Source organism: Suricata suricatta, chromosome 3, assembly GCF_006229205.1.
Source record: "Suricata suricatta isolate VVHF042 chromosome 3, meerkat_22Aug2017_6uvM2_HiC, whole genome shotgun sequence".
Lineage (NCBI taxonomy): Eukaryota > Metazoa > Chordata > Mammalia > Carnivora > Herpestidae > Suricata > Suricata suricatta.
This window is the reverse complement of record NC_043702.1, coordinates 170385866-170399487: the sequence shown is the minus strand read 5'-3', so window position 1 is coordinate 170399487 and position 13622 is coordinate 170385866. Positions and strand designations below refer to the sequence as shown.

General features: G+C 45.6%; 1 protein-coding gene across 1 annotated transcript; it reads left to right on the top strand.

The window, feature by feature from the left end:
- The first annotated feature begins 1788 nt into the window (after positions 1–1788).
- LOC115286855 (microtubule-associated proteins 1A/1B light chain 3B) lies at positions 1789–2309 on the top strand. Its single transcript, XM_029933194.1, has one exon. It carries the CDS (start codon positions 1847–1849, stop codon positions 2222–2224), a length of 378 nt encoding a protein of 125 aa, XP_029789054.1. The 5' UTR covers positions 1789–1846; the 3' UTR covers positions 2225–2309.
- The last annotated feature ends 11313 nt before the right edge of the window (positions 2310–13622 follow it).

Genomic DNA, 13622 nt, shown 5'->3' with positions numbered 1-13622 from the left:
CCGGCCGCCAGGTCGAGCCCCGCCCGGCCCCGCCCTCCACGCCGATTGGCCGGCGCCCCGCCCCTGCGCGTTCCCATTGGTGGAGGGAGCCGCCGCTCCCGTTGAGTGACTCACCGTCGCCAGGTGCGGCCTCGCCGGGTGCCCCGCGTCCCCCGCGCTTGGCGCCTCTCCGAGTCCCGGCCGCCTCCGATTGGCCAGGGGGACTGTCGCGTCAAGAGACCGCTCGCACCTTCTGCAGGTGAGGACGCCCTGATTGGCCGGCGTTCCTGAAGTAGGGACTTTCTGACTGGCGGGGCTCTGACTCTCGACGGGAGGACGGGAGGGGGGCCTCGGAGGAGGGGTTGGGGGTCGTGCTGCGGGCCCAGGGGAGACCCGACTGGGCTTGTTTTCTGTGGCTTGATGTTTGTTTGCATGTAAGTCGCTGGGTGCTGCAGACACCTGGGTCCCCGTCCTTTGGCAAGTGAAAGCCACACATTCCTATGGGGGGGGGGGAAGAAGTGGATACGGGCCCCACACCGCGATCCCCTCTCGACCCCTCTCAAAGCTGGTGATGCTGCGGGTGCAGAGGAGGGAGGGGAGGGACAGGGGAAGGGAGCCCTCGCCTCCACGGTGGGAAAAGCAGAGTTACCTTCTCTCAAGAACTTTAAGCACCCAGGACACCCAACACACCCCGATAACGCAGGCCGACCCACAGACGCTCGCTCTGTAAACATCGCTGTGAGGGCCCGATGTGTCAGCAGAAACCTACGTTCAAAATGGTTTATCTTCTCTCTGTGACTAACAGTCGGGTGCTGACTAAGCCCCTCTTGTCATAGACTATGTTAACACTCGAACTTTCTGTTAATGTTTATATTGTTGTGTCATTTTTTATTGAAACCCATGCTCAATACCTTTACGATTTCTAGCTTTTGCTTTACAATGATTTTATTTTAACTGGTCTGGCCTATTGGAAAACATCCTGAACGTGACTTCATTGCTTAGAGAAAAGTCCACACTTTTATGCAAAAACGATGGGTAGTGTTCTTTGACCTTCTTGCCTTTTGCTCTGTCCTTTGTCCACATCACTTCTGGTCCCAGTTATTTAAGCACCTAGTGGGTGCTATAGAGAAATACAGATCAATGGAAACCACAGTCTCTGACTTCAAATGGCTGTCAGTCTACTTCCAAGACTGACACAGGGAACAAGATATTATGTAACCCAAAGAAACATCATATTACTGAATTGAGACCAGTGTTCCCTCCCCCCCCCCCAACCCCCGCCATGTGCAAAGTTCTGTTCTTTACCCTTAAAGGAATTGGAAGTCCTGGAGACAGAGGCAGATACGAGGGATTGGAAGAGCTACGAGAAGGGCCCGATCACTGGGGGGCTGGATCAGGGAAAATGTTAAGGGTGGGGGGACTTGAGCAGGGGGTTAAAGGAACTCTGATACTGGCCAGAAGTCTCTAGATGGAAGGGTCATCTTAGAAGTCAGTTAAGTCATCCTCTCGCCCTGCATAGGAAGGCTCATACAACCACAGAGAGTTTTTTTAATAATTTTTTAATGTTTATTTATTTTTGAGAGACAGAGAGAGCATGAGTGGTAGAGGGACAGAGAGAGAGGGAGACACAGAATCCAAAGCAGGCTCCAGGCTCTGAGCCGTCAGCACAGAGCCCAACCTGGGGCTCCAGCCCGTGAACTGAGAGATCATGACCTGAGCTGAAGTGGGACCCTTAACCAGCTGAGCCACCCAGGCGCCCCAACCACAGAGAGTTCATACTTCCTCTGTTTAAACTCTAATAAGACAGTCGGAGTCTTCGCCGCCGCCTTTTGGGACAGCCGGGACCCTCTGCCTCTCCTCCCGCGCCATGCCGTGGGAGAAGACCTTCAAGCAGCGCCGAACCTTCGAGCAAAGAGTGGAAGATGTCCGGCTTATCCGAGAGCAGCATCCTACGAAAATCCCAGTGATAATAGAACGGCACAAGGGTGAGAAGCAGCTTCCTGTACTGGACAAAACCAAGTTCCTTGTACCAGATCACGTCAACATGAGTGAGCTCATCAAGATCATCAGGAGGCGCTTACAGCTCAACGCTAATCAGGCCTTCTTCCTGTTAGTGAATGGACACAGCATGGTGAGTGTGTCCACGCCGATTTCTGAAGTATATGAAAGTGAGAAGGACGAAGATGGATTCCTGTATATGGTATATGCCTCTCAGGAGACATTTGGAATCAAAGTGTCTGTGTAAGACTAGAAAAATGCATCTGTTCTAGAATTTTTTTAAGCCCTTACCAAGGAAAAAAAAAAGGGATATTATCAACTGAGACCGATCCGTCCATCCAATCACAGGCCATCAAAACAGTAGTGCTCCTGCCTAGGAGATGTAGGAAGTTGTTCTGTGCTGCGAGCAGAAAGGCGGGGCTCCGAATGCGCACGTTCAGCTTTGGGAAAACTATTATTTAACGTAGGCTGTTTTGTTTTCAAGTTTGGAAGTTTAAAAATAAAATACTTTGCATTCTAAGATGCCAGTAAAATAGAACTTCACGTTATTTTAATGCTCTTTCCCCATGAGGAACTTGCAATTTAAGCATTCAGAGAGAAATCTCTTCTAGGTTCACAGAACCGGCCAACCTTTTGTAGAAGGGTTTCTACTCGACTAGAGAACTTTCTTTAAGAGGATCGTGGAAGCAGAAGTTGTCAAGCATAACCTCCTTTGTGCCCACCCACGTTGGCCACAATAGTGGGCAAAAAGTAGGAAAAATTGGGGTGTGTAAGAAAACTCTGAACTGCTGCTCGAGGTTCCTGACTCCTAGTGTTAAGTGTGCCCCAAGTCCACGGCCTTGCAGTGCCATGGGCGGTGGGGCGAGGGGTGGGGGGTTCATTTGCTCCTCTAGACAGGAAAGCACCGCTGCTCAGCAAGAACCTTGAATAACTTAAAATTCTGGTCTAGTTTCTCAAAGGGCCCAGGGGAGAAAAGTGTGACATTTTTTCTGGTGTGTGTATTTTTTCTGGTTTGTGTATTCTGAGAGGTCAACCTGCTGTCTGCTTGGTAGAGAAACAAGCTGTTCAAGCAGTTCATTCCTTAGGACAGTGGCAGAAACCACGGAACACAAACGAAAACATTAACATTCAGATGCACTCCCTCCACCTTTTGGCCTAAAGCTGTAGATGATCCATGTTTTATGTTAAGTGTGTGACTGTTATTAGAAAGTTCCCACGTTTTTAACAGTATTTCAGTTGTCACTGTAGGTCAGCCATCCCGGTTCCTCCACCCTAAGTGCATGTCAGTTGTGAAGAAAACAAAAGGAGACATACACTCTTCATGGACATTCATGTCAAAAGTTAAACATTTTCCGAGTTCAACCAGAATAACCAACACTTCCTACTACCTGCATGGGGCTATTTACTGTTTCTGTAGGAGTGACACGGATCACAGACCACATTAGACTGTACATGTAGCAAGCGGGTCACGCTTCACTTTTGTGTATTTAGAATCGTGTGGAATACCTGTACCTGTTCGTGGAAGTTACTTATTGCGGGGGAGAGGGAAGCAGTATTACTGCGTCCGGGCACTTGACTCCCCAGCCTTCCGACGATTCCCACCCCATGCCTCTGTCCACACGGCTAACTTTTAATGTGTATTTTTACATTATGTAAATTCTTATCAGCCTGTCTTGTTTAGATTGTGCACATCATTCTACCTGACATTCTTGTAACTCTGTGATCAGTAAGATTCCTAAAAGAAATTCAGCTTTCTAAAACAATGCCACATGGGAAGGGCAATTTCTGTCCTGCATCAGTGGGTGGGCACTATAGGATCTCCAAACCAAGTACATTTTTGATGAACTAAGGTGAATAAAGGCACAACTAAAAACCAAAAAAAAAAAAAAAAAAAAACCTCTAATAAAAGTTGTCAAGGCAGACCAATTCTGCTTTTTGTACAACTCTCAGCTGTTAAAATATCCTTTCTGGGGGGCATGGGTGCCTCAGCCGGGTAAACATCAGACTCCCATTTCAGCTCAGGTCATGATCTCATGGTTAGGAGATGGAGCCCAAGTCGGGCTGCATGGGCTCCTTGGGGCTCTGCGGGGCTCCACACTGAGCATGCGCCTGCTTAAGACGCTCTCTCCCTGGCTTTCTGCCCCTACCGGCCTCATGCCCCCTCATCCCCCCTCTGCTTCCTGGTAACTTCCAGCCTCTACTCTCTGGAGTTCCGCAAAATAAATCATTATTCTTTGCCAGTGACAGTCCTTCCTTCAAGTATTTTAAGATACTTTTTATGAACCTCCTAAATCTTTCCTTCTCCAGGCTAAACATCATTAAATCCTTCAAAGAATCTCCATGTTGCATGGTTTCACAAGCCTCCGCCCCCCACCCCCCACCCCGCTGCACCCACTGCACCATGTCCCCCGCCCCCCAGCCCCGCTTCCTGCCCCAGGAACAATCCCTTGTTTTTTACCATACTGAGATCTGAAATAGGCACTGAGAAGCCATCTCTCCATGAGATGGACGGATCTCAATTCAAATCCAGTCCCCCAGTGTCTAGCTAGTCCTTGGCCAGCTCACATCTCTCTGAAACTTTCTGCATCAGAAGGTAGTTCTGAGGACAATAATACCTTATAGCAAAACAAGGATTAAGTCATATAACATATAATATTCTAAGCACAGCACTCGGTCCATTTTAAGCACTGAGATGATGGCTATTTCCATCTTGTACTTACAGCACAAGAATGCGTTCACAAAATGTCATAGGCATATTACGCCATTGAGTTGTAGTCAACTTGTGGCAAACTAAAATCCACGAGCCCTTATTTTCAATTGGACTATTTTTTTAAATATTTTTTAATGTTTATTTACTTTTGAGAGAGAAAGAGAGAAAGACAGAGTGTGAGTGGAGGAGGGGCAGAGAGAGAGAGGGAGATGCAGAATCTGAGGCAGGCTCCAGGCTCTGAGTTGTCAATACAGATCCCGAAGTGGGGCTCAAACCTACGGACTGTGGGATCATGACCTGAGCGGAAGTCAGATGCTTAACCCACTGACCCCCCCAGGCACCCCTGGACTACTATTTATTAAGTTAGGTTTCTCACATCCTGTACTTGTGCAGTTGTTTCTTTTTTCTCTTTTCTTCTTATGTTTTATTTTCTTTTTGAGGGGGGAGGGGCAGAGAGAGAGGGAGACACAGAATCCGAAGCAGGCTCCAGGCTCGGAGCTGTCAGCACAGAGCCTGATGGTAGACTCAAACTCATGAACTGTGAAATCATGACCTGAACTGATGTCAGACATTCAGTCAACTGAACCACCCAGGTGCCCCACAGTTGTTTCCTAACTAAAGTACATTTACACTTAAACCTATCGAAATTCATATATTTTGTTTTCAAAATTAAATATTCACATATACAAGTGTAGGCATGAAATAATGTTAATGGTTAAATAGTAAATGAAAAAGGTAAATACAAATAGTATGCATCCCAGTTATTTCTATACAAAATATTTGTGTAAACAAGTATAAAGCATGAAAGTAATTTTGGAGCATATAAATAATTTTATATTCTCCATATATTTATATTTCTCATAAAATTGCTTACATTGCTAAGTTTCTAAATCGCATTGTCGTTGACATTGGTTTCATTTTTATTTTTTTAAGTAGTCGTTTTTTTTTTTTTTTGAGAGACAGAAACAGCATGAGCAGGTGAGGGTCAGAGAGAGAGGAAGACCCAGAATCTAAAGACACGCTCCAGGCTCTGAGCCGTCAGCACAGAGCCTCACGCACGGCTCGAACCCACGAACTGTGAGATCATGACCTGAGCCAAAGCCAGAGGTTCAACCAACTGAGCCATTCAGGCGCCCCTGTTTCTTTTTTTTAATTTTTAATTTTATTCTTTTTATTTGAGGGAGAGAGCTGGGAGAGGGACAGAGGGGGAGAGAGAGAGAGAGAGAGAAAGGCAGAGAGAATTTTAAGCAGGCTTAAGAGCCTGACACGGGCCTTGATCTCAAGACCCTGGGATCATGACATGAGCCGAAATCAAGAGTCAGACACTCAACCGACTGACTCACGCAGATGCCCTGACATTTGATTCTTGTAGTCTTTTTAAAAAGGAACAGGTCTGTAAATGTCAGACTGGTGAGTTTGCCTACAAGGTAGAAAATTCTGGAAAGGATTATTAAACATAAATCTTGATTCTGTCATCCAACATATTAGCAGCTGCACCTGATTTTGCATTATACGCAAGTTTCATAAACATGCTTTCTACGGCATAATTCAATAGGTTAATAAAAAATATTGGCACATTGGGTGGCTCAGTTGGTTAAGCATCTGACTTCGGCTCAGGTCATGATCTCACGGTTCGTGGGTTCGAGCCCCACGTTGGGCTCTGTGCTGACAGCTAGCTCAGAGCCTGGAGCCTGCTTCTGATTCCGTTTCTCCCTCTCTCTCTGACCCTCCCCTGCTCATACTGTCTCTCTCTCTCAAAAATAAATAAAAACATTAAAAATTTTAAAAAATATATTGACCAAGGACAGAGTTGAAAGCGGAATCCTGAGCTGACCTCTTTCCAAGCTGGCGTTTACACTAAGAGCCCTCTAGGTACTGTTACTCCCAAATGTTCCTGTAGAGAGACAGTGTGCTTCGGCCACATATTTATTTGTCCAATGGATACCTTGAATTTTATAACTAATCCTGTTAGTCGTTTTGCTTTGGTCTCTAGGAAGACCAAATCCAAATTTGCAATTCAAGTCCCAAAATTGATATGCATTCCGGACTCCATCTGACTCTGTCCTGGCTTCATCCGACTACCCTGACTATGCTCTTCCATTTTCCCTTAGCCTTGACATATTTAAAAAAAAAATCTTTTATCCAGGGGCACCTGGGGGAACAACCAGTGAAGCATCTGACTCTTGGTTTTCACTCAGGTCATGGACTCATGGTTCGTGAATTTGAGCCCTTCGTTGACAGTGCGGAGCCTGCCTGGGATTCTGTCTCTCTGCCTCTCCCCTGCTCATTCTCTCTCTCAAAATCAATTAAAAAAAAAAACCTAAAAAATTAAAAATAAAATAAATAATTTTTAATCCGTTCTGAAATGTAGAGTTCTTTGCACACACCAGCGTGCTCTAGTAGGTGCCGTGACATGCTTCCCTGCAGGAATAAGGATTCATGGATGTCCTCTGGGGCTACCTCCACTAAAGAGAGGCACCTTGACCAAAAGCACACCCCCTTCCCAGGGTCACCTCTATCTAAAGACTAATCCCCGTGTGCCATTCCTGGGCCATCCTGAAAGAAGTTTCAGTGGAGTAGCAGGGTAGGCAATAAAACCTGCATGCATGGGGCTCCTGGGTGGCTCAGTCAGTTGTGCGTCTGACTCCAACTCAGGTCGTGATCTCACAGTCTGTGGGTTCGAGTCCCGCATCGGGCTCAGTGCTGACAGCTCAGAGCCTGGAGCCTGCTTCCCATCCTGTATCTCCCTCTCTCTCTGCCCCTCCCCTGCTCACTCTCTGTCTGTCTCTCTCTCTCTCAAAATAAAATAACGACTAAAAAAAACCTGCATGCAGTAGCTAAGAAGAGAATGTAAATTGAGGAAATGAAGACAGTGGCTACAGACAGTTCCGCTGAGATTTTGCCAAGAGGGACACGGAGAAAAGCAGCAGCGGCTGCAGGGGAGGGCTGTTGAATGAACGCAGATTAAGTATTTTGTTAGCGTGGAAACACGGTATGCTAATGGCAATGATTCAGCAGAAAGAAAAAACTCAACCCTGAATGAGAAAGAGGGGACAGTTCTTGAGGTGAGAGGAGATGGGATCCAGAGCCCAAGTTGAGTGTTAAAAGGGAACAGAGCCAAGCATTCCCCGTAACAAGAGGGAAGTGCGCGGGAAGATGATGGAAATTCCATCTGATTTCTGTTCTCAGGTCAGTGTGAGGCAAAGTCATTAGCAACGGATGCCCAAGGAAAAGGGAGGTTAGGAGATCTAACTAGTGGGGAGGGGTCTCTGTGCCGACTGCACTCTTGCAAGCATGGTGAGCATTCCTAGAACCTGCCAGACTTTGCGTGAGCTGTGTGGCGAGCACCAGCCCACAAAGTGACACAGTGCAAGACAGGCGAAAGATTATCTGTGTTCAGGGGAGCAGAATAAGAGCATTTTCCAGTAAAAGGCTATGAAAGTACAAAGAGGCTTCTGTTGGGGTCTGAAGGTGTTGAACCCAGTTGCAGATCTAGGGGAATGCTGGTTGTCAGAAGGCGCGAGCATTTGCGCCTGCGTGGCTCAGTCGGTTAAACATCACGGACTCTCGGTTTTATCTCAGCTCATGATCTCACAGTTCGTGGGTTCAAGCCCCGTGTCAGGCTCCGAGTCAACAGTAAGGAGCCTGCTTGGGATTCTCTCTGCTCCTCCCCTGCTTGCTCTCTATCCCCCCCCAAATAAATAAAACATTTTTTTAAAAGGATGCAAACATTTTGAACTGTGAGGCAGTAAGAGAATGAAGGACCCTGTGATCCAGTTCAATGTCCAGATTTTGTTTTATTCTGAAGACAGCAGAATCTTGTGTTTAAAAAAAAAATTAACTAAAAAAATTTTTAATGGGGCGCCTGGTGACTCAGTCTGTTACGTGTCCGACTTCAGCTCAGGTCATGATCTCATGGTCTCTGAGTTCATGCCCCGCATCGGGCTCTGTGCTGACAGCTTGGAGCCTGGAGCCTCCTAGAGATTCTGTGTCTCCCTCTTTCTCTGACCTTCCCCTGCTCGTGCTGTCTCTCTCTGTCTCTCAAAAATTAGAAATAAATAAATAAATAAATCACAGGAAAAAAAAAAGCGTGTGGTGTGTGCACATTCATGTGAGTTGTGGGGGAGGGGGGGTCTTTAGCAGATGCCATACTCAGCCCCACCTGGGGCTCAATCTTACGACCCTTGGGTCAGGACCTGAGCAGAAATCAAGAGTCAGACACTCAGCTGACTGAGCTCCTTTTCTTTTTTCTTACAGAAAGGATACCATAGTACATTTTTTCCCCACCTAACAGAGTCGTGGAGATCCTGAGTTACACCGAGAGCTTCCTCATTCTTTTCTGCAGTTACATAATATTCTGTTGTTTGCTTATAATGCTGTTTATTTAGCTGGTTTTCACTTACAGACACCTGGATTACTTCCAGTCTTTTGCTAAGTAAAATTTACGTAAGTAATGGAATGAATAAACACGTACGTGTATCATTTCACATGGATGGAAGCTTACTTCCAGAAAGATTCCAGAAAGGTGAATGCTGGGTCAAAGGGCAAGTGCAGATATTGACAAATAGCCCTCCATACAGTGTGTACCAGTTTATACATATATAATCTATTTTTTCAATATTATTTTTTTAATGTTTATTCATTTTTGAGAGAGAGAGAGAGCATGAGCGAGGAAGGGGCAGAGAGAGGGGGACACAGAGGATCGGAAGCGGGCTCTGCACTGACAGCAGTGAGCCCCGAGTGGGGCTCAAACTCAGGAACCTCGAGATCATGACCTGAGCTGAGGTCTGATTCTGGACAGGCTGAGCCACCCAGGTGCCCCTGCCTAATCTATTAGCATATCTATTCTCCCATAATCTTGCGGAAGAGTGTTTTTTCAGGCATTTTAATACTTGCTAATCTGATCAATGTAAATTGAAGTTCAATTTACATTAGTTCATCTACCTGATTAACGTATCATGACTTTAGTTTGTTGTGTTATTTTTTGTCTTTTTAAACATTTTTTAAGTTTATTTATTTATTTTGAGAGAGAAAGAAAGTGTGAGCAGGGTAGTGGCAGAGAGAAAGGGAGAGAAAGAAAACTAAGCAGGCTCCACACTCTCAGCACAGAGCCCGGTGGGTCTCGGACTCAGGAACCGTGATCATGACCTGAGCGGAAATCAAGAGTCAGCTGTTTAACCCACCGAGCCGCCCAGGTGCCCTGTGTATCTTTTTTAAAGAGAGATATCTTATTTTATTTTTTTAATATTTATTTCTTTTTGAGAAACAGAGAGAAGCTGGAGAAGGAGTAATGTGAGGGAGACACAGGATCTGAAGCAGGCTCTGCATTGACAGCAGAGAGCCTGGTGCGGGGCTTGAACTCACGAACCGTGAGATCATGACCTGGCCGGAAGTCAGGCACTTAACTGACTAACCTACCCAGGCACCCCTAAAGAGAGATATTTTAAAGGAGACATTCTATCTTCTTATTTTTTATTTACATTTTTTAATGTTTATTTATTTTTGAGACAGAGAGAGACAGCAAGTAAGAGGGAGAGGGAGACACAGAATCTGAAGCAGGCTCCAGGCTCTGAGCTGTCAGCACAGAGCCCGACGCGGAGCTCAAACCCACTAACTGTGAGATCATGAGGTGAGCTGAAGTCGGACGCTTAACCAACTGAGCCACCCAGGCGCCCCAATATTCTATCTTTTTAAATTGTATTTATTTTGAGAGAGAAAGTGTGAGTGTGGTTGGGGGGACAGAGAGAGAGAGAGAGAGAGAGAGAGAGAGAGAGAGAGACCATCTTTTCTTTCTTCTTAATTTACACCAAAGTTAGCATATAGTACAATAATGATTTCAGGAGTAGAATTCAGTGATTCACCCCCACGTATAACCCCCAGTGCTCACCCCAACAAGTATCCTCCTTAATTCTCCTTGCTCTAAATTTAGCCCATCCCCCCACCCACGATCCCTCCAGCAACCCTCAGTTTTTTCTCAATATTTAAGAGTCTCTTATGTTTTGTCCCCCGTCCTGTTTTTCTATTATTTTTGCCTCCCTTCTTTTATGTCCATCTGTTTGGTATCTTAAATTCCACATATGAGTGAAGTCCTATGATATCTGTCTTCCTCTAATTTCGTAATTAGCATAATGCACTCTAGTTCCATCCACGTAGTTGCAAATGGCAAGATTTCGTTCTTTTCAATTCCCACGTAATACTCCATTGTGTATATAAACCACATCTTCTTTGTCCACTCATCCATCAGTGGACATCTGGGCTCTTTCCATACTTTGGCTATTGTCGATAGCACTGCTGTAAACATTGGGGTGCATGTGCCCCTTCGAAACAGCACACCCGTATTCCTCGGATCAACACCTAGTAGTGCAATTGCCGGGTCACAGAGTTGTTCTATTTTTAACTTTCTGAGGCACCTCCACACCGCCCTCCAGGCGGCTGCAGCAGTCTGCATTCCCACCAGCCGTGCACAAGACATCCTCTACCTCCGCAGCCTCGCCAGCATCTCTTTGGGAGAGAGACCATCTGAAGCAGCCTTCAGTCCAGCGTGGAGCCCAGTGCAGTTGCTGCCTCACAACCTTGAGATCATGACCTGAGCCGAAATCAAGTGTCGGAAGGGTAACCGACAAAGTCACCCAGGTGCCCCTCTTTTTTTTTTTTTTTAAGATTTTTAAAAAGTAATCTCTACACGCAGCATTGGGCTCACACTCGCAACCCCAAGATCAAGAGTTGCACATTTCTTGGGCTCCTCAAGCATGGAGCCTGCTTGAGATTCTCTCTCTCCCTCTCCTTCTGCCCCTCCCCCACTCTCAAAAAAAAAGTCACATGTTCCACGGACTCAGCCAGCCAGGCGCCCCTGGTCTTGAGCTTGAGCTTTCTTGATAAGTTTATCCCTAGTTATACAAAGGAACAGCGAGAGCAGTGAGCAGTGCATAGAATCTACTGGATTAGGAAAGATACAAAGGCATGAGACAGATAATAAACAGCAAAATGTTGATAAGATCGATGAATTGGATGACTTGATAGGTGGAGGAATGTGATTAGAAACAGGAATACAAGCAGAATGAATGAGTGGGAAGGAGGTCCCGCTGAAAAATCCGACGACTCAACTTTCCCGACTCATGTTCTCTTTCGGGTTTCCAGCCATGAGCTTAACTTACGTTTTCTATTTTAAAAATCTGCTTTCCTATGGTCCACTTTTTAAATTTTTTCATTGATGTTTTGAGAGAGAGAGACAGAGTGTGAGTGGGGGAGGGACAGAGAGAGAGGGAGACACAGAATCCAAAGCAGACTCCAGACTCCGAGCTGTCAGCACAGAGCTCAACGCGGGGCTAGAACTCATGAACCGCGAGATCATAACCTGAGCTGAAGTCTGACACTCAACCGACTGAGCCACCCGGGTGCCCCCTTCTTATGTCTAACTGTGCTTAGGTTTTGTTCTTTGGTTAACGCGAACCCCAGGAGACATGGTATATTAGTCCCATGTAAAATAAACACTGACTGAAATGAAGCTGGTATACTTCTACTAATATCAGACAAAACAGGTTTTGAAAGTAGTTGAAGAGGACTTAATGAGGAAGGAATCCGTTCAGGAGGAAGTGTTACAGTTCTAAATGTGTACAATCTAGTAACACAGTCTCCAAATGTACAAAGTAGCCGTGATAGAACTAAAAGGAAAAATAGACAAATCTCTATTATAGTGACAGGTTCAAACATACCTCTGTAAAAAACAAAGTACAAGTAGACAAGGAAATTCTAGGGAGATAATAGATTTGAACAATATAATTAATAAACTGGACCTAACGGACATATAGAGGACACTGCACCCCCAAACTGCAGTATACACCCTTTTTTTAATACTTTAAAAAATCTTTAAGTTTACTTATTGAGAGAGAGAGGGAGAGAGAGGATCCCAAGAAGGTCCCACACTGTCAGCACAGAGACCACAACACAGGGCTTGAACCCATGAACCATGAGATCATGACCTGAGCCAAAACCAAGAGTTGGATGCTCCACTCTCCACTGTGAGTCATGATCTCACAGTTTGTGAGTTCAAGCCCTGCATCGGGCTCACTGCTGTCAGCTCATAGCCCACTTTGGATCATCTATCTCCCTCTCTCTTTGTCCCTCCCCTGCTCATACTCTCTCTCATAAACTTCCACAACTATCCAAAGAGACATCTTTTAACCCCCATTTTACAGATAAAGAAAGTGAGCGTTGGGATAGTTAAAAAGTAACTGGTGGTGACCACTATTTAGGCTTTCCTTTACAGAATAACATGCTACCCTTCATGGGGGTTATTCCCAACTTCCTCCCCTTGCATGTCTCCCTCTCAGAGCTACTAAATACCTCAAGAAAAATCCCACATTTATAAAAGTATCTCCTACAAGCCAGAGTCTGGTCGAATTGTTGGCCATACAAAAATGCAATCAATGTAAGGGACGAGCCATCTGGTTATGACACCGCGTGAGAAGTGTGTGCCTTCTCCCCGTCCTCCTGGTCTCATGTCCTTTGTGGAATTCAATGATACAATATTATCTAGTTATTTTTCTTCCCTCTCCTTTAGTTTTAAAGCCCTCTGGATGAGGACGGCAAGTGTCCTGCCAAATACATTCTTCTAATTCTTGTGAAATTCAAAGTAATCACAAAAGGGACTGGAAGCTTCCCAAACAGGGGAAATGGTGAGCAAACGCCACAGTGAGAAGGGAGTAGAGTCTACTGAGGCCACTAAAAAAAAAAAAAAAAAAAAAAAAAAAAAAAAAAAAAAAAAAACACAGCCTGATGGGGGCAGGTGCTAAGGGGAAGTTTGGAAAGGCAGGGTGCTTGATCCCACAATCCTGGGATCATGACCCGAGCCAAAATCAGGAGTCAGACACTCAACTGACTGAGCCACCCAGTTGCTCCTAAAAGACTTTATTTTTAAGCAATCTCTACGCCCAAA